This window comes from Numenius arquata, chromosome 6 (assembly GCF_964106895.1).
Source record: "Numenius arquata chromosome 6, bNumArq3.hap1.1, whole genome shotgun sequence".
Taxonomy (NCBI): domain Eukaryota; kingdom Metazoa; phylum Chordata; class Aves; order Charadriiformes; family Scolopacidae; genus Numenius; species Numenius arquata.
This window is the reverse complement of record NC_133581.1, coordinates 10,405,916-10,425,956: the sequence shown is the minus strand read 5'-3', so window position 1 is coordinate 10,425,956 and position 20,041 is coordinate 10,405,916. Positions and strand designations below refer to the sequence as shown.

General features: G+C 34.6%; 1 protein-coding gene across 8 annotated transcripts in view; it reads left to right on the top strand.

Annotated features, from left to right (window-relative positions):
• Positions 1 to 20,041, top strand: part of PAPOLA (poly(A) polymerase alpha) — a 47,734-nt gene that overhangs the window by 8,623 nt on the left and 19,070 nt on the right. For all 8 annotated transcript variants that reach the window (XM_074149543.1, XM_074149541.1, XM_074149542.1 and 5 more), the window contains exons 2-13: positions 1,547 to 1,717; positions 2,346 to 2,412; positions 3,856 to 3,937; positions 4,504 to 4,613; positions 6,183 to 6,236; positions 9,332 to 9,443; positions 10,841 to 10,930; positions 11,026 to 11,164; positions 12,484 to 12,556; positions 14,031 to 14,151; positions 15,101 to 15,185; positions 19,623 to 19,676. In XM_074149543.1, coding sequence (XP_074005644.1) covers positions 1,547 to 1,717; positions 2,346 to 2,412; positions 3,856 to 3,937; positions 4,504 to 4,613; positions 6,183 to 6,236; positions 9,332 to 9,443; positions 10,841 to 10,930; positions 11,026 to 11,164; positions 12,484 to 12,556; positions 14,031 to 14,151; positions 15,101 to 15,185; positions 19,623 to 19,676 — 1,158 coding nt within the window. The remainder of the gene's footprint in view (positions 1 to 1,546; positions 1,718 to 2,345; positions 2,413 to 3,855; positions 3,938 to 4,503; positions 4,614 to 6,182; positions 6,237 to 9,331; positions 9,444 to 10,840; positions 10,931 to 11,025; positions 11,165 to 12,483; positions 12,557 to 14,030; positions 14,152 to 15,100; positions 15,186 to 19,622; positions 19,677 to 20,041) is intronic.

Genomic DNA, 20,041 nt, shown 5'->3' with positions numbered 1-20,041 from the left:
TAAACTTAAAAATTTAGCTATCTTAAATGTTAAAGAACATCATTAAATGGTCTACAATACTGAATAGATTTAAGATTTTTTTTTTTTAATGTCTACCTGTTGTTGCTAGTATCAGTTCAAAAAAGTTTTAACTATGTGGGTGTAGCATGTAGTAATCACCAAATCCTAACGCTTGTGTGTTATACAGTTCGGTTCTAACACACTTAGAATTACTAGCCTTAAAGCTCAAAGTGTTCTGAAAAAAAAGCTGTGTTTAAATGTGAATGTCATTAAACAATACATACTCATTGTGAAAAAATGCGTGGCTGTTCTCATCTGGGATGCTTATCTAGGACACCTGTTAATAGTTTCCATGGTACGATGACCTAAGAAAGCTGTTAGTAGTTTTCACAGTATGATGATAACTTTTACTTTGTATTTCTGCTGAAGTTCTTTTGCATTCTCTCCTTTCTTGCAGCGTTGAAATATGCGGGGTTGACTTGAGAGTATCATGCTTGTGCTTGAGGTTTGGCTCCATATCTGTAGCTTGAAAAGTGCAATGCAAGGGTGCTATGAGGGCTTGTACTTGGGACTGGTTACTGGTGATCTAGGTCCTTGTAGATTTAACCTGTTGCGGTGGGTTAAGTTTATTTTAGGCTTACTTTCCTATTTAAAGAAACACTTACATAAAGTAAAATGTCATGCTAAGGTAACATGAGGGATGTGGAGAGAGTACTGCTTGCATCCTTGATACTTGTGCTAGGCAAAGTCTAGCTCAAAACTCTGATATTACATACTGCAAGACTATATGTAATATTGCCATCATGGATTGAGCTGACATTGTTCATCTAACCATCGTCTTATGCTAGTCAGAAGTCAGTTTAAAGCTAACTGTATGATGCTGTTGAGCTTAAAATGTATTAATACCTCCTTACTTAGGTGAATGTTTTGAGTGTGTGAAGTCAGCTGATGTTTAGCCTGGAGAAAAGGGGGCTGAGGGGAGACCTTATTGCTTTCTACCTGAAAGGAGGTTATAGAGAAGTGGGGGTAGATCTTGGACAAGAGAAAATGACCTCAAGTTGCTCCAGAGGAAGTTTAGATTAGATATTAGGAAAGATTTTTACAGTGAAAGGGTTATCAGGCATTAGAACAGACTGCCCAGGGAAGTGGTGGAATCGTCACCCCTGGAGGTATTTAAAACACGACAGATGTAGTGCTTAGAGAGAGGTTTAGTGAAGGTTTTCATCAGTGTTAAGTTGATGGTTGGACTTAATGATCTGCAAGGTCCATTCCAACCTGGACAATTCTATGATTCCATAATGTAAATGATCATGCCTCATAGCAACTTGTAACCCTGCAATCAATATTTAGAGTTGGAGAAAGGCAATTCTACTGTTGTCCTTAATAATACAGATTTCACAGAGATTGGTCTGGGATGTAAATCCTAACAGTAGGCTTGACTTACCATTTCCTTAATATGTGTCTCTTGTCTGCTATTCTGATAAGAAAAAATAATATTTTTTTTGTTTTGTTTCTGTCAGTAACTTTATCTAATTGCCTTTATTAGTCCTGTTACAACCCAGGGATCACAAACACAGCAACTGCAGAAGCATTATGGCATTACCTCACCTATCAGTTTAGCTGCCCCCAAGGAGTTTGACTGCATGCTTACCCAGAAATTAATTGAAACCCTAAAACCTTATGGTGTATTTGAAGAGGAAGAAGAACTGCAACGCAGGTGAGTAAACACTCATTCTAGCAGTGTTTTTCTCCTATCTTGAGGTTCATGTAGTTGATTACTGAACCCCAAGCATGTTTCTGTTCGTTCAAATGCTTTTTTAAAAGCCTACTGGAATATTAAGCTTTATTTTTTTTTTTCTCTTGCCATAAGAGGTATACCTCAGAACACAGAAAGGAATTAAAATGACCTTTAAATTTTGAAGGCTGGCTTGTATTTTTTTTCCCCTTCATAACTTTTTAGTAGTGGCCTCGATGCTTTTTCCCCCCCTTACTAAGCTTTATAGAGTGTTTTGCTCTCAGTAGTGCTTCTCATTGTTCTTTTAGGTGCATATGTGTTATGAATTAAGGTTTTATTTTGAAAGTGAGTAGAATTCATATACCTGAAATGTGTGTAGGCCTTGCATGCTTGCATTTTTTCTGAGCTTAAATCACTTGAACATCTTTAGAGGGGAAAAAATAGTGGGAATGTTTCAAGAGTGACTGTTTCAGCATATATATAACCAGATCTGTAATTAGATCTGCAATGTTACTGTAATTGACTTACTGTGTAATGATGATCAGGGTCTTAAAAAATACTACTATTTGGTTGAAGTTCATGACCTGTGATTCTGCCGTTTTATCAATAGGATTCTAATTTTGGGAAAATTAAATAACCTGGTAAAGGAATGGATACGGGAAATCAGTGAAAGCAAGGTATGGATATATTTTTACATGGAACTGCTCATACTAAAACTGCTGTAGGAAGTTAATTCCAAAATCAATTTGTTTCCAGTCTAAACAATGAATCTTAGATTTGGGGATCAAATTGGAAAGCAAATACCAAAAGCTGCTTTTGTTTCCAGGTAGCATCACCCCTTCAAAGTAGGACTTTGTCAAAGAAAGAAACTGATAAATATTGAAAAAAGTCATGGTAGTTGTAATAGAGATTTTTTTTTTTTCAATTATTCTCTTCCTCTTCTCCCTAGGTAGAAATACAGGTTGAGGGTTTTTTTTTTCTCAAAATACACATGTATAGTACTACGTTAATTATATGCTTAGATTGTTTGGCTTTGTGAACCAGTGCTAAATCTTAAAATGGACTTTGTGCAGCTTTATGATCTGTGGTCTTTTTCTTTAATGTCAGTCCTGGAATGTTACTTTTGTAGACTAATAATGACAGTGGTGGTTTTGCCAGGTTAGAGCCCCCCTCCTTCCCACACATACTTTTTTTTTTTTTTTTTTGGAATGATCACGGACTTGCAAAAATGTAAAGATGGAAGTGGCTTTTTTAGGGGTAAAAACGTAATGTAAGCTATTTTGCTTTGAGTATATTTCGGATTGTATTTCTTCTGTATGCTTCTCTTACGAAATGGGAATTTTTACATGAATGAGATTACTGGGAGGAGGGGTGGATGATCCTCAAATATATATATATGCATAAAATAATGAGGGTGTCTTGACTGGTGTAAGATTGGAAACTACTGAAGTTAATCCAGTATATGTTGCAAAATAATTAATTTTCAATTTGTTTGTATCTTTTGCTGCAAGACTATTAACATAGGGCTTCAGATTGTAACATAGTATTCTGTTACGAAATGGTAACTGTCTTTGCCCACAGTATTGTGGATTCAAGAGGTTTTTTTGAAGATGCAAATCTAGGAACTTTAGTATATGTACCTGATCAATGTTAATATAAAATAAATATCTCTCCCAAAACCAAACTTTTATTTAAAAGAATGTGGTATGGGTGTCTCTGAAAGTAATTTAATAAACACTGATACTGTAAATAGTATTCTGTTGCTCTAAATTGGAATCCATCATCAGTTGGATTAAGTTGGACTAAGTCAGTCTGAAATGTCTGAGTATTAAGCAAAATGTGTTAATGTCTATAATATTTTAAAGATGTCGCACCTCAAATGTAGTAACTGCTGCAACAGTTGCCAAGTTTGAAGCTGTAGTGGAAATGTTACAAATAGTTCCCAAGTGGCAAACATACCCCTGACTTTTTTGTTAATACTAAGATTATTATTTCAGTAGTAACTACACCTTAAACAATACAAATGTGGTGGAATGTTTTTCCTTTTGTTTTAAAATAGATTGTGTGCGTTTGTTAAAACTTGTTAAGGTAAAATAACCAATTTTATTTGCTTCATTTAGAATCTTCCACAATCTGTAATAGAAAATGTTGGAGGAAAAATTTTTACATTTGGATCCTATAGATTAGGGGTTCATACAAAAGGTAACATTTACTTTTATAATAAAAGCTTGTATGTTTGAGTTAATGATGTATCTGTAAATGTCACACATAAGTAACAAAAACTTGCTGTCTTTTCAGTAGTGTTACATTTTATTTTCTCCTTTGTGGTTTTCTTTTTTTGTGTGTGGGTGTCAGCGATCTCAAATCTTCCTTCTAAATAAAATAAATATGTCCCTATATTATATTCTTGTCATGGGTTGGGAAACAGACAAAAAAACCTGGAAATTATTTAAAAATAGAGAAAGTTGTATACTTGGCTTCTCATGGTTTGTGTTTTGAAACTTGCTACAAATGTTCCACAGTTGAAAGACAAATGTATGTATGTATTTAGTATGTTTAATGGCCATGAATGTTTTTCAGTTGTGTGTGGTTTGGGGTTTTTTTTGTTTGTTTGTTTGTTGGTGGGTTTTATTCCCCATTTGGTTTGACTTAGATATTCCCAAAGAAAAGCCATTCTACAGGAAACTAAATTTTCCTGTTTGGTTTCAAAAAGATTTGTCTGTTACTGGCATTTCATGTGTGTAACTTGTGCTAATAAACAATTTCAGGTGCTGATATTGATGCCCTGTGCGTTGCACCAAGACATGTTGAAAGAAGTGATTTTTTCACATCATTTTATGAAAAACTGAAACAACAAGAAGAAGTAAAAGATCTGAGGGTACGTGAACTGCCTGATACAGTGAACTGAAACGATGATGCTGAAAAGTTAGTAGTGAAAGATAACGCATTAAATAAATATAACTTTACTGTTAATTCTTTCAGTAGGTTTTTAGTTAACCTGCAGCAAAGCCTATCATCATAGTTAAAATGAAGAGAGATTCTTCTGTATCTTCTGTGTTCCCACTTACTGGAGACACTTATTTAAAAATCTGGATGGTAGAATGATCTCTTAGCATGCATGTTAGTATTGCAAAATTTCTATTTGCTGTCTAGCAACAGATACAAATATAAGTGTTTGGTCCTGATCCTTTTCAAGCTAACTTGCATGTTTTTAGTGAAGGTTTTAAAGTATATTGTTACACTGCTGTTTTTATAATCTTATGAACAATTACAGTGGTTGATGTTAACTAAGCCTTCTGTAATGGCTGTGAACTGTGCATTTGAAAATGGAGGTTACATTTTTAGTGTCTCATTATTAGATGCTTGTACAAGATTTTTAGCATGTAAAGATGAGTATTTCCCTTGTAGGAATGGAAGACACACTGGTACACGATATTTTGTTTCTATTGTACATAAATGACAAGACTCCCTGGGTCAACTGGTGGGAGCTTTAATCTTCTTTCTCAGTGTTGGCTCAGAGTATATGTTTCTCTCCTGCGGTTCTTTCTTTTTAGCTGAAGGTAGTTGCTGGCAAGAATTAAACTTTGTATGGCTTAGTCCTGCTCCCATAAAATAAATGGGACTGTCTGTGCAGCATTCTTTCGTTCTCTGCATCCTGTAGTTGGTAACTGCCAGGGTAGTGCAAACATCTTGTGGTAATAGTGTATGCACTGAATCAATTGTTTTGAATCCTTTATTGTCTGAACGCTTTTAGTAATACTAAATCCACATGCTATGATTAAAGAGTATTCTGATTTTCAGATTTCTGATTAACTTTGCTATAAGCTCAATCTGACTATTCTGTGTCTAGTTCAGATGCTCAGTTTAGGAAGATGGTATTCCTAGCTGATTGCAGAGTAGACAGCAAATTCCATAGTTTCATTATGGATACTGTTTGTCAAAGTACCTTATTTATGACTGTATTTAGAAAAGATGCTCAAGTTCTGGGGACTGGTGACTTGGAACTGGTTTAGGTGAAGTCAGACTGCATAGTTACACAGTTGTCTCATTGTCATTCCTTATACTGACTGCAGAAGCAATAGAAGTTAGAGACCTCTTAGAGTAAGAATTCCCATAGGTTGACCTTAGAATACTTAGAGATGCTGTGTAGAGTAAAAGATGTTTGATCGTATCCTACATGTAGTGAGAGAGTTGGACCTTGAGGTAACATCATCAGAGCTGGCTGGTATGACTGTGGGTCATAACATCTTGACAGCTGTAGCACCTCGTAGGTCAGTGCTTGCTGTATAAATGCTCAATGGTAGAGAAAGACTTTGCTGACAAAAATCGACCTGAAAAACGGAGAAGTATCTGTATATATAGCATTTCATCATTATTGTTTAGACCTGCTAACTATTGATTGTTAATGTTCTTCTTTATACTGAAAATATAACTTTTTTCCCCTCAGGCTGTCGAAGAAGCTTTTGTCCCAGTTATTAAACTTTGTTTTGATGGAATAGAGGTAAAGATCTTTTATTTCACTTTGGTAGAACATGGTTAAAATGGTTTTTCAAGATCTCCTTAACTGGTGTAGTATTCATTAATAGGAATGCTCTTAGAGTGACTCTGCTAAGTGCATACCCAAGTCCTTGACAATCCTCAGTTTTGTAATTTAAAGTAGGGCTTTAAGACTGAAACAAGTCTTTCTTGATGTACTTAAAGCTGCGTGTAGAAAATCTCCCTCTTCTTTTTTAGGCACTGCTACCCACTCCTACTGATCTGTTTACTGACCTGTAGAGTACCAGTATTGGCATTATTAAGACTTAACATTTAATAGAAATTATATTCATAAGTAATGTGTCTTCAGTAATTTTTTTAGTTGCTAATGATTAACTGTCTAAACCTTAAATTCAGATTTGCTTCAGTACCTGATAATATAGGAAGTTGTGTGATCTTTGATCAGTTCTTAGAAATGTACTGTTGAAGGCAAACTGGGTATCCTTTTTGTCCTGATCTCTTTGGACATCTTTAAACACACAGCCAGTTTCTATTCAGTTTGCCTGTAGCCTGATCGTTCATATCAGAGCGATGAACTTGCTTAACTTGATTTTTACTATTTTGGGAAAAGTTGCTGAGAAAAGAGGAACACAGCTTTCAAAAGATACTTTCTTAATCTTTCTCGGACTGTTTTAAAGTCAATCTGTCATCTTGGTGACAAAACCATATAAACTGTTCATACACACAGTTCATCAGAGTTGTACCTGAATTACGTCAACGCAGAAACTGGTAGATATAAGAAGGGTACTTCACAGTGGGGAAAGAATTCCCAGGCTGATCTTCTGACACATGACATGATTTGAAGAACTGTACTATTGTGTGCAAGACTGGGCAGTTCCTTCTTTCCCAGTCTGAGTTAGGTATCTGCATTGCAATTATAATAGTCATTAATTAGGGTACTGGCAATTTCTTGAGTCTCAGAAAGAAGATGAATACCCCCCTTGCCCTGTTCCATCCAGTTTTACTTGTATTTTCACTGATGTTTGTGTCAGTTGACACTTAGGCAGAGAGATGTGTTTTTTCTAAATGAGAGAGATGTGCAGAGAAATGTAATAGCGGGCAGTAAGCTAGCCTTTAACTTTGCATCTGTGTCAGCCATTTCATTACTGTTCAGATACAGTTGGATATTAGAAATATTTTTCTGGAGAATCTGTTTTCTGGTTATATAGTTTAGGTATCCATTCTAAATACTGAAACTTGCCATAGGCATCCTGTGGTTAATCTGTTATATGTGTGTTTTCAGTCACGCTCAAGCCAGTGTTGTCTCTCCTTTTTTTAAAAATGAAATTCAAAATATCATCCTAGATAGGGAAATAACAGGATATTCCGCTATAAAAGTAGCGGTATCTTGCTCCAGTGTAGTAAATTATGATGGGCTCTGATGGCTTAGGTTCATGACTGAGACTTAAACCATGTGGCTGACAGTGTATGAGAGTTCTCTATTGAACACTTAATTTACCCTAAGCACTCGTTTTATATATATAGGTGTTGTTAGGCCAAAATTTGTGATGGTTGTGTTTGTGCCCAGTGTGTCAGTATCAGAAGATTTTAATTTAATTTTCCTCTTCCTAATCCAGGCAAAAGATGTCAAAAGTTATTCTTTCTGTAAAGAAAACCTTAGACCTGAGGAGAAGGACTTAAGTTTTGTGGTGATCACATCAGTTAAACTTAAGACGTTTCTGCCAGTATCAGCTTTTACATGTGTATTTTATGTTCTTGCTTAAAGTAAACAAGAACCTTCTGGATTCTTTTTTTTCCTTGTAGAAAATTGATTCTCTGCCCCCCCTCCTTTTTTTTTTTTTTTAAAAAAAAAAAAAAAGACATAAGGCAAGCTATTCATTTCTTGATTTGAAAAAAAAACTTTTATTGTCAATGAACTTTGGATCTTTAGAGGTGCTAAAGAGGATCTTCTAGAGATCAGAATAAAACTTCAAGCTGAAGTTAATTTTGAACAACTTTTATATTGAAAAGTCATACTTCCGATTTAACGTAGAAGCTTCTGCTTATAGTACAGCATGATGTTAAGACCAGCTATTAAAGACTTTAAAATGAAATGTGCACTGAATACTTTAGAAATTACTTTTCTTTGGAGAGGTCCTTCATACTTTAAAACAGATGGATACAAAGTTTTAAGCACCTATGGAAAGTTCTTCATCTGAAGGTATCTTTAGCTTCATTTTATCTAAAATAGTTTTAATCTAACTAAAACAGTTCTTGGTTCAGTAGCGCTAGGTGAAGTCGTATCAGTTAGAATGATTAAAAGCCTCATCTGGTGAAGGGGGCTTGATGTCCAGCAGATGAGCTGCTGACATGCACTTTATATTCTTGTCATACTGACTGACTGCTACCTAATCTAAGACTGGAAAGGCAAACTGACTTCTCTACTCTGTCCTTGCTGTGTATGGGAGAATGTAAAACTCTAGTTCAGTGCTGAACAGTATCTTCAATGTTCTTGCCCTAGAAAAGGTGTGATGACAAATTATTGCAGAAGTAATAGCAAAGGAATTTGGCATAATTTCAAAATTTATACAAATTTATACACTTGCTCAGTAGCTTGATGGATTTTCAGAACTTTGTGTTTTCTGTAGTCATTTATCTAGACTTTTCATAGATACTATACAGAGGCAACTAGTTGAGTGTATGCTTTACAGTGCTAGATGGAAAAGGTCTTTTTCTGTAATTCAGTGATAATTTTGAGACTATTTAGGTTAAACCTAGGTCATTGTAGAATATTTTATTCTGGACCTAGAAGTGGTGCTTGTCCCCAAATGACTTTTTTTTTTTTTGCATTGACAGTCATCATAGTTTTTATGTGTGTGCTGGTTCTGTATTGATCTTAATGTGTATTTTACCCTCTTGGAAAAGGAGGCATAAGACAGATGAAGCATCTGGAAGTGTTCCTTTTAATATCTATGAAGGGTGTTAGTATGTATTGTTTAAAGTGATTCTTTGTACTGGGAAGACTGCTATTCTTAGTAAACTTGATGAAAAGAGGTTGCAGAATTAATTCTACAGAAGAAAAAAACAGTTTTCTAATGTCTTATCTCTCTTTTTTTTAAGATTGATATTTTATTTGCAAGATTAGCACTGCAAACTATTCCTGAGGACTTAGACCTACGAGACGATAGCCTACTTAAAAATTTAGACATTAGATGCATACGAAGTCTTAATGGTATGTATGTACAGTTAAACTTCTTGTCTACTCTTTTAATAAGTATCCTAGATTATTTGATACAGCACTTTAGTTGTGGACTTGACTGAAAATACAGCAACTCCATATCTGGAAATGAACTCATAGCTAGTTTTATATAACTTTTTGGAGAGAAGGGTTGTTTCTTGTTGGCCAGACTTTTATAAAATCTTTTCTTTTATTTGGATAGTAAGTGGTGCTGTCTAAAAATAAATGAGACTTGCAAGACTTCTGTGTGGAGCACTATTTATTTCTATAAATAAAGATGTGTGCATGTTTTTTAATTTGTGTTTTAGTATGCATAAACATACACAAAATTGCTTCAGTGCTAAATTGGGGCATCAAAATATTGTCAGTTTGAGGTCCAGTCTTTAGTAGCTTACCAGCTTGTGTAACCCTTAACTTTTCTGTAAGACTGCAGCTTAAAAAAGTATTATTTATGTACGGGACAATAGGGGCTTCAGCCTGTATGCAACTTGGTGGGGAAGAGGAGCATGGGAGATACCAATAATTTTTTATATGAGCTGGAAACTTGATAATTTGAGATTCTGACAGCAACTTGCACTGTTTTGTGAAAGTCAGATTTGTGCAGTCTCTAGAATTCATAATTGCTTCTTACTTGCTTTGAAAGGAACTCCTAGTCTTAGATAATACTATTGTCTTGCAACCAGCTCTCTGCAACTGCTCAGTAACAATGAAGAACTACTGGTTAAAAATAAAAAGAAAAACAAAACACAAAAGCAAGCAGTTAATATTGTCATCTGCAATGTTATTCTTAAGCCTGAAAATATCCCATCAAAGTAATGATACAACTTGTATGTTTAAAAACTATTATTTTTAGCCTGTTCTCATAAATTCAAACAAAGCATTGATCTATGAGTTCCAGGTTTTCTCTAGGTCTGTGAAGACTCATGCTTTGTGAATTTGTCTGTATGTTCTATGATATGCTGCACATAATACCATTGTTTGCAGAACTTAAAACTTGTTTGTTTCTTAAACAGCTTTTACAGTTCATTATTAACAGAAAATCAAGTAGCAGTTCGAAACTAACTATGTGTGCATTGTTCTCCTGAGTGCTGCTGTAAAGCAGTAAAAAAAAAAAAAAAATCCTAATAAGATATGTTAAGCTTTCTAATTCGAAACAAAATGACCAAAATTTCCAAAATTTCTCTAAGCAATCCTGCTTCAGCAGGGGAGTTGGACTAGATGATCTATACAGTCCCTTCCAACTCTAAAAAAAAATTCAGTGAAATTCAGTGAAAATACGAAATGAGTTTCTAGCATGCTGATCTAAACAGTTTGACGGCTTTGAGGTGAGGGAGGGTAAGCAGGCAAAAACCACTGGGGCAACAATGGTAATGGATGCTTTCTTTTGGCAGGTTGCCGGGTAACCGATGAAATTCTGCATCTAGTACCAAACATTGACAACTTCAGGTTAACACTGAGAGCTATCAAACTGTGGGCAAAACGTAAGCAGTTTTATTACAAAATTTGTGAAGTTTCCATAAACTCCTATGGTTACTGATAACTCTCTCCTTTTGTCTCTTTCCTTCTCAACCCACAGGCCACAACATCTATTCCAATATACTAGGTTTCCTTGGAGGTGTTTCCTGGGCTATGCTAGTAGCAAGAACTTGCCAGCTTTATCCAAATGCAATAGCATCAACTCTTGTACATAAATTTTTCTTGGTATTTTCTAAATGGTATGTTTTTTTTAATTTAGTTTACACTAAAATAAAATTGTTTGTAGACACTAAATTTTAGTCCTGTTTTTATGGTATCATTTTCAGCTGTTACCAGATTAAGATGGTAGTTATAAGCATTGTTCAGAAACTTGTTAGATTGAGTTTTTCAATAAGTCATCCAACACGTCTTGTGCTTAAACTATCCAAAACAAAACCACCCAGTTTTTAATTAAAATTTTCTTAAGTATTTGTTGTAACTCAACATTACTCTTCAGCTGAAATAATTACATAGTGCAAAATAAGAGCAGACACCCCCAAATGTAAAGTCTTTTAACATTCGGATATTGGGATAATGGGAAAAGGTGTGTCAGAATCTGGTTTAGGCACATAGCTTAAATGCAGTTTAGGAGAACCAGTGCAAAGTGTCAGTGTAGAGTAAGAAGTGTTTTGGAATTACATGTGGTTTCGTACTCTGGAGCTAGTTGCCTCAGAAAGATGGCATGAATAACTGATGGGGGAACAATGGGAATGTGACAGTGACAGATGTTAAGAATCGCTTTAGCAAGTTGTTGCTTTACTTCAAGTATAGTATCTTTCCTTCTGAAAGTGAAGATAACTTCCATAGTTTCACTGTCTTGAATGCATAAGCTTTATAGCCTCTTTAAGGTACCTAGTGTTTAGTAATATCTTGCCCCACTAAACTAATAGAGGAAAATTGGTTGCAAGCTCTGGTTAATGTGTTCCTTATACGGTTGTCCGTTTTATGTGTGTGTAGCATTAGGAGCATTAATGTACAAATACCAAGAGATTAACTGACTTCTACTTTTTATAGAGTAGAGATGACTTGAAGAACAGAAGTGGTTTTTTTTAGTGTTTTATTCATCATAGTTTCTTTTTGTCTTGATTGGACTTTTTAAATACACCTACTTTGTAGTGATACTGTAATGCTGTAATCGCGCTGGCTGCTTCTTCTGTAGCTTGTCCATGAAACAGCTAGCTTGAAGATAGACCCAATGTCAATCTTCATAGATGACTTTCTCTTTGATAGGTGTATTTCCAGAAGAATTTAGAGGAGTTTACTTTAGTTACCTAAACCAGTCCTTATAAAGATCCAAGACTATAGAAAATTCATAGTTCTGATGCTGTGGAGCAGCTAATCACAGCTGTAGTGTAGTTCGGCAAGACAACTTATTTAAAGTTAGACCAGCTTAGTCTTGAAGAAACGATGCTTTACCGTGAGAGCAGATTTAAGAAGGATCGTGTTCAAAATTATTGTTTGTTGAACATACGTGGTTGTTTCCAATAGTCTTATTCAGTGCTACAATCTTTTTGAACAGGGAATGGCCAAATCCAGTGCTATTGAAACAGCCAGAAGAATGCAATCTTAATTTGCCTGTATGGGACCCAAGGGTTAGTGTGTTATTTTTTCCCCTATAAGTCACACTGTACAATAAATTCAGTTGCTTAAAGAATCCTAGGTGAACTTCATTTTGGGTTTATTAAACTTAATATTTTGATATTATGTATTTATAAGTAACCTCTTGTTCTTGTGAGTGTGTAACAAAGTTTAACTTAATTTTCTAAACTCACCACTTGAAGCACACTTGCTGAACAATGTACTTTTTACTCCTGACTTCTGCAGTAAGTGATCTTAATAAATATTCAGTGTAATTAGATATATGCCTGAAAGCAATGCATTTTTTTTGCTTCTGACTTAAAATCTGTTGCTTTTGCAAATATATTGAATTCACTTCAGTGCAAGAGTCACAGCTGGATGGGTTCGATTCCATATAGTTGTAGTAATGTGTCTTTTCATCTTGGACCAAAGAAGATTGTAACTTGAAGTCTTCAAGTTGTTTTGTGTATTATAAATAATATTTTATCTCCATCTTTGTAGCACTTACATTAAGGACATTGGACATTAATGTCCTTCAGGCAGTCAATAAAACAGCTTGCAGCAGATGAACAGCTCACATTCTGAGGTTTCAGTAAGGCATAGCGTGAACGTGTTCAATGCTGTTTTGTCAATTTTAGAATAGTTGGTGTTCAGCTAATCTTTTTTTGGTGAATGATGTGAGCACCAGATGTTGAGTTACATGCCCTTTTGTACTTCAGATCCATTTTTCTCATTGACAAAAGTCCACGTTTAAATAATGTGAGACAGTTAAAGTGTTCTTGAGTCTTGCTTTTATTTCTGGGATAGGGGGTTTGAGGTCAGTGTTTGATGGGAACTGTGTGTGTTGTAGTAGCTAAACAAAGTGGAGTAAGTTAATGACAGGGTTTTACCTAATTTACCATCTACAAAATTGCTACCCTAATGCTATTTTAAATGTATTTTGCGTGTGTGTGCTTTGTCCCTTCTTGTTTGTTTCCCTGTGTGCCGTTTAATAAAATATACATTAACACAAGTGATGATTCTGTCAGGTTGCCTAGAGCCTCTTGTCTTAAGTTGGCTCTTTATTTTCAGTAATGGTACAGAAATAAAGTATAAAATATTTTTTGCAAGGTCTGAAAACAGTCATTCTTCTGAAGGTGCTCGTGTGGTGATAAGGTATCCTTGTTTTGGTGTGATCACAGGCTAATATCTGTTAAAGAGAGAAATCGTTCTATTCAGTTGGTATTTCTGGACTTAAAAATGCCTGCGACTAGATCTTGGTGTACTGAAAGGTTACAGCCCTCCCACGTCACTGTGGTTCAGAATGATGTCCTTCGTGAAAGCATTATCCTTGTTTTCTAAACTTTCTCTGAATTGTTGGTAAATTTGCTTGGTCTGCAAACTAAGGTCTCTTAAACCTTAAGACTCGGTTGTAGTAAAGGGAGAAATCCAAATTTGTTAACTCATGTGTATGCTTGAAGAAAACTGATTGGCTGTTGTTATATATAGGTAAACCCCAGTGATAGGTACCATCTTATGCCTATAATTACACCAGCATACCCACAGCAGAACTCTACCTACAATGTGTCCGTTTCCACACGGATGGTCATGGTTGAGGAATTTAAACAAGGTAAGTATTATCTTATGCTCTCTATATAAATGTTTTCAAACGAATTTAAAATAGTTCCATGGTGGGTATACTTTGTGAGAGGGGAGGTGGGAGGATGTTAAACAGCTTCTTGACACGAGACTGTCTTCTGAGGGAGGTAGAACTTGGCCTCTTACACTTATGTGGCTTAAAGTTCCAAATTCAGTAGAGACTTCTGCAGATCAGTCCTTTGCTCTTAGAAACGGAGGGTAAATAATTAGAATGCCTCGTGCTCTGAAAATGAGAATTAACAGTGCAATATCTTTTTTCCTTTGTTTATTTTAGTGGCTTTAGATTGTGTCATGCCACATGGAAGATCAGTGTAGTAATTCCCCTTGGTGGCCATTTCTAGGCCTAATATAAGACAATATACTTGCTCAGAGATGAGTCCTCTAGATTTATCCTAGTAATCTACTTGGATAATTAAAGTAGATAAGAGAAGGTGTTACCAAAGCAAGGAGTAGACTTGATGCAGAAAGCAACTACTAGTAGCACTCACAGGCAAGCAGTAGCTTATTCTCTCACTGTTTCTTTGCCTTGTTGTACAATGCCTTGCTCAAGAGATGATCCAAGTACTGTAAGGAAAAAGATCTCCTATCTCCATCTTCTTTGGACTCGGTAGTTACTCTGGCATACACAAAAGATTAAATAGACCTGTGTTGCACTGAAAAGCAAAGATACGTAAAAACATCAGTCTGATCAATTAAGATACATTTCTGAACATTTTATTGTGGTTCTTTTTAATAATATTGCTTGTATAGCTAATGACCATTTAAGGTATGACTGAAATATAAAGCTTGTTCATAAATTCCTTTGAATTTGAAGGGGGGAAATAATTCGTAGTAACCTTTGCTAAGTTAATAAGTTGTTTTTACTCTGGGTACTAAACTGTATTTAAAAAAAAAAGTTTAAATGTTTTTTTGTAATTTAGGTCTTGCTATCACAGATGAAATTTTGCTGAGTAAGGCAGAGTGGTCCAAACTTTTTGAAGCTCCAAACTTCTTTCAAAAGTACAAGTATGTATTTTATGGCATGGCAGAATATTTTAAGTTTTATCAGTTAAATTATCTAATGATGCTCTGTAGCACAGGATTTTAAACATACGTACATTAGACTTGCAAAAAGTGTTTTAGGATTTTTCTATACAGAGGGGAAGTGAATGCACTATTGTCCTTTCTCTTAGAAAATAAATAATTTCTTCAGAGACATGCTAAAGACAAAAAAAAAAAAAGTATTTCAGAAACCTGTTAGTCCCTGACCAGATGTTTAGAATGTCACCAGTTAACTATACAACTGGTGTGCTACCAATAAAATTGAAGACGTATCCGCTGGTTTGACTAACAGAAATGTTCTTTAGTGGTGTCAGTAAGCACTCTAAAAATGGGTCTTGCCTCCCAGGAAACAAGATAGTAAAAGAACTAATTCTGAAGGTCAATATTTAAGATGAAGACGTACTTGAAACTGTGTTTTCTTCTGTCAAGAGTCAACAGTTCACTCTAATAAAAGATATTTTTGCAATTGTGTTGACTAACAGCCAGATGTACTAGTTATTACTAGATTTTTTTCATTAAAGCTTAAGGCTTTTGGCTCTTTATTAATACTCTCACACCTAGCTTCTCTAATTTTGTAATGTGTCTAAGGGAAATACTGAAGTTCACAGTTCACATTTTTAGGGTTTCTAGTAATATGCTTGTGGGGCAGAAGCTTGTTAAATGTATATGGACTTGCTGAAAGTTGTATTTTTATAATAAATATGGATTTTTAAAATATGGACTACATCTTCTTTGCCCTCAGTTGAAATTGGAGACCCATTTTTCTTGAATCAAGATCAAATATATTTTACACTTGTTTCTGTGTTGGGTGGTTGGTTGGTTATGTACTAATCTAAAAAAGATTGAAATATACACTTCCCCCATTAAAAGAGACTGATGACCTTCATAACGTGTCTGTGTTTTGTTTCTATACCTTTTGCATGGTAAAAACTTTAAAATATTTGGATGGCTTTTATGTTGTACTTTGGAGATTAAGTTTGAAAGCACTTAAAAGAGCAATGTGAAGTTATATTATCTTTTGAACTTCAGTGGGCTGCAGAAAAAAGTTTCTTCTCAAGAGGTTGCTAATAAGTTCCCTAGTACATTTCCTTTGTTTCTTTCAAAACTAGGAAAAAATAGGAAACACTGAATGTCATTTGAAATATTCTCCACTTTAATATAGTTGTTTTTTTTTTTTGTACCAGCTTTAGCAATTTTATCAGTTTTAGCAAGAAAAGTTTCTCTTGCCAACATTAAATATCCAGCTTTTATAGGTTTTGCACAAAATGTCTTTGCTTAAATTTTTTTTTTTAACTGTGGAATGGTATTATGAAGCCTACTTTAATTTAAATTACCCAAGAATTTCTCTGTTTTACCATAGTAAGTTATTTTAAAGCTTTGGTTAGTAATCTTTACAAAATCATTATATGCAATCATAAGTATGCAATAAATGTGCCTCTTGGTCAAATCTCCATCTGAAAGCTAGGTGTTTCGGGGATTTTTTTCCCCTCTTCACACTCCTGTTTAAACTGTAGATGCTTTAACTTGTTACTGCTCAATTCAAAACAGTGCATAGTGCTCTGCCAGATAAGAGAAGATCTGATCCTTGCTCTGAGACATACTTTTAGAAACACTTATTTTCTTCTTTAAAATCGTAGCTCTATTAATCTGTATCACACTCAGTGGCAATTAGTTGCTTAATGTCTATGTTGATCGTAAACACTTTTAACTTGTTAGCCCTGTTTAACTTCAGTGATGTGTAACTAAGGGAATCTGGAGGCTACTGCATACCTGCATGGCAGGAGCAGATTAGAAATTGGGAGAATAGGGAAATCTGATTTTATTTTTCTTATTTGTAAAATGTCAACAATTACTTGTAGTTAGGGGGTTTCAGTATGTTATCTGCTTTTCATGTAGGTTTAAATTTTTCAGGTGGGGGGGAAACAACAACAAAGAACATACACTTGTTGGATATGGCGTTTTACAGGGAAATGACAAGAATAATTTCAAATGGATAGAACACGAGTATGAAGTGTTAAATTGCGAATTGAATTACTAGAGCTTAAAATCAAGAGGGAAGTACGATGATGAGATAAATAACACTCATTTAATGAGCTCTGGCATATTGTTTCTCTGTTATAAAGACAGATATCGTGCTAAATAATTAGAATATAAACATACCTTTTAAAAAGGTATTTTGAACACTTGCCTTGCTAGAACTTTATCTAAAGCACTTGATAATTTAAAGTTCAAATACTGGATAGCATCATAAAGAAAAATTGAAATGAGTGTTCAGGTGGTGTTAGTTTCTTCAGAAAATATGACTCAAAAATAGTTCAGTTTTTTGTGGGTACAGTTGTTAATGGTGTAAGACAATTCCATAATATCTACATTAGGTTATTTTTATAAAAACATAGAGCTGATAGGGAGACAGTGGGATAGAAACAGCACTAGTTTCTAAAAAACAAAAAAAACCCAAACAAAAAAGACCCAGCCCATATACTTAAAAATAATTCTCTGCATCTAAAAATCACCATTGAGAGGTAGAAGCTCAACTTCAGCTTGTGCTATATAAGTTTTACTAAAAATGGCAACAGCAAATTACCAGTGATTAATTCCCTTTCAGCACTATTTAACAGTTGGGGGTTGGGGAGAGAGATTGCATTTTTTTTTTCTTTCTTTTTCAGGTAGCACTACCTGAGCAAAAATAGCTAATCATTATTTTCATAAATAAGACTTAGGGCTTTTTTTCTGAGGTGCTCACCAGCTAGTTAAGGCTTTTAGACAAAGCCAAATTCAAATATTTTTTTTAACTGCTTCTTCAGAAGTTTATTTTAAAGAGCTGCTTTTAATAAGTAACTGGAAAATTAAATTAGTTTCTTCAAATACTTGCGGATTTGAGATTTGTCTCTTTCAGTTCATACATAGTTAAAAACAACAAAAAGCTTAATCTGTCTTTCCTACTAAATGAAACATTCTGCAAGTGTGTGGTATGTATGAATGTATGATGCAGGAATCTTACGGATCATAGTTGCAAATCTAGTGCTCCTTAGAAGAAGTTGATACTAGAAATTAGTAAATTCTCATACAGAATTTGAGTAAAGGACCCTTATTCTCTTTTTTTTTTTTTTTTTTTTTAGAAATCATTGATTCATGGTATCCTACAAGTAACTATAATGAGGATTTCAGTAAGATGATGGGAAAAACTCCTTAACATTTTTGTATGAAGCAGTTAATACTGCCAGAATGAAAAAAATAAATAGATAAAATGCCTTATTTGAAAGGGGGGAAAAAGGTTCTCCAGATCTCTCTTTTTCAGTCCTCTTACTTCATTGACATTGTCTGACTGAATTCAAAGGACGGTAGCATTTAGCAGTTTTTTTTTCCTCTTGCCACCTAAAGATAAGTGTAGAAACATGTAGTTACTGATTTGATCTGTTGACTTTGATTTACCATTATGATTTGAAGGCCTAGAGCATCAGAGGATTCTTCTTGAATCACAGTTTTTCACCTGCATTCCTTTCTATGAGGTGTATGTGCTAGGGTCTAATCCCTTATTTTACTACTGTTCTTTAAATCCTGCTCTGAAGGTACCTGAACGCACTGTATCAGTATAGAGTAATGCTAAGTTGCATGATTTAGGATGTTAAAATAGAATTCCCAGCTAAACTTCTGAAAAACCCAACTGTAGGCATTTAAGGTTCCCCCACCTCCCTCATTATGAATTTAAGTTAAAAGTAATCATCTCCCGTTCCACCATCCTTGGGCTTCTTTGTTTAAAATACCATTCTTGCTTTGTATACTGTTTCTTTGAAATTTACTTACAGTGGGTATACACTGATTATCCTGGAATATAATTGAGAGCTTAAGAATTACCATCAGAGGAAACATTCCTTGTGAAGTTTCAGATAAGTGTCTTCAGACAATTCTAAAATGCAGATACAATTTTTTTTAAACCACATTTGATAGTGTTATTTTTGACTTTGAACAAATGCATATGTGCTAACCACTCTTCTAACTATTCAGAAATAATGTTGCAGCTAAGACAACTGACGTGTATAGAAGGTTGTGAATGGTTTTTACTTGCAGAGAATCTCTAGTAGTCAGTTAAATCCCTGATCTCATTAGGTATTGAAATATCTGTACTGTTTTTCAACTAGCCTTTTATTAAGCTTACTGGTATTAACTGCAGTTGTAAATGTCCCTAAAATCTGAGATGTTTTGAGAAGTCCATTATTCACATGATTGAGGTGCATAGCCTCTTTGTCAACTTAATAATGCTTAGTTTTATTATAGAGTATATACTTAAGCTGATAATCTGTAGTTTGCAATGTAGAGTTTACTGCAAAGTGTTAATATTAAGGTTTGAATGTCTAGTTTTAGAAGTATAAATAGAATAGCATATTGTCTTTATCTCCAAAGGCATTATATTGTACTTCTAGCAAGCGCACCGACAGAAAAACAGCGACTAGAATGGTGAGTATAATGCTTGCTATTTAAAAGAAATGAAAAAAAATACCAAACAACAAAAAAAACCCAAACAAAAACCTGTCAACCTTGGACACAAGGGAATATCTAGTGTGTCTAGTATGTTTTTAATGAAACAAAGTGGAGCCTTCAGTGTTTCAAAATTAAATGGATGAAGATGATACACTTCTGGAAAACAGTAAAAATTAAGAACCAGGGAGTTCAGGCTATTGCTTGAATTTTGCTTCTTTACAGCACTGTCAGGTTCACTTTATGAATTGTGTTTTCTTAAACCTTATGCATGTTTTTTTAATAAGCAGTGTGAGGAGGCATATTTTCAATCTCTTGAAATACTGTTTCTCAAACCAAAAATG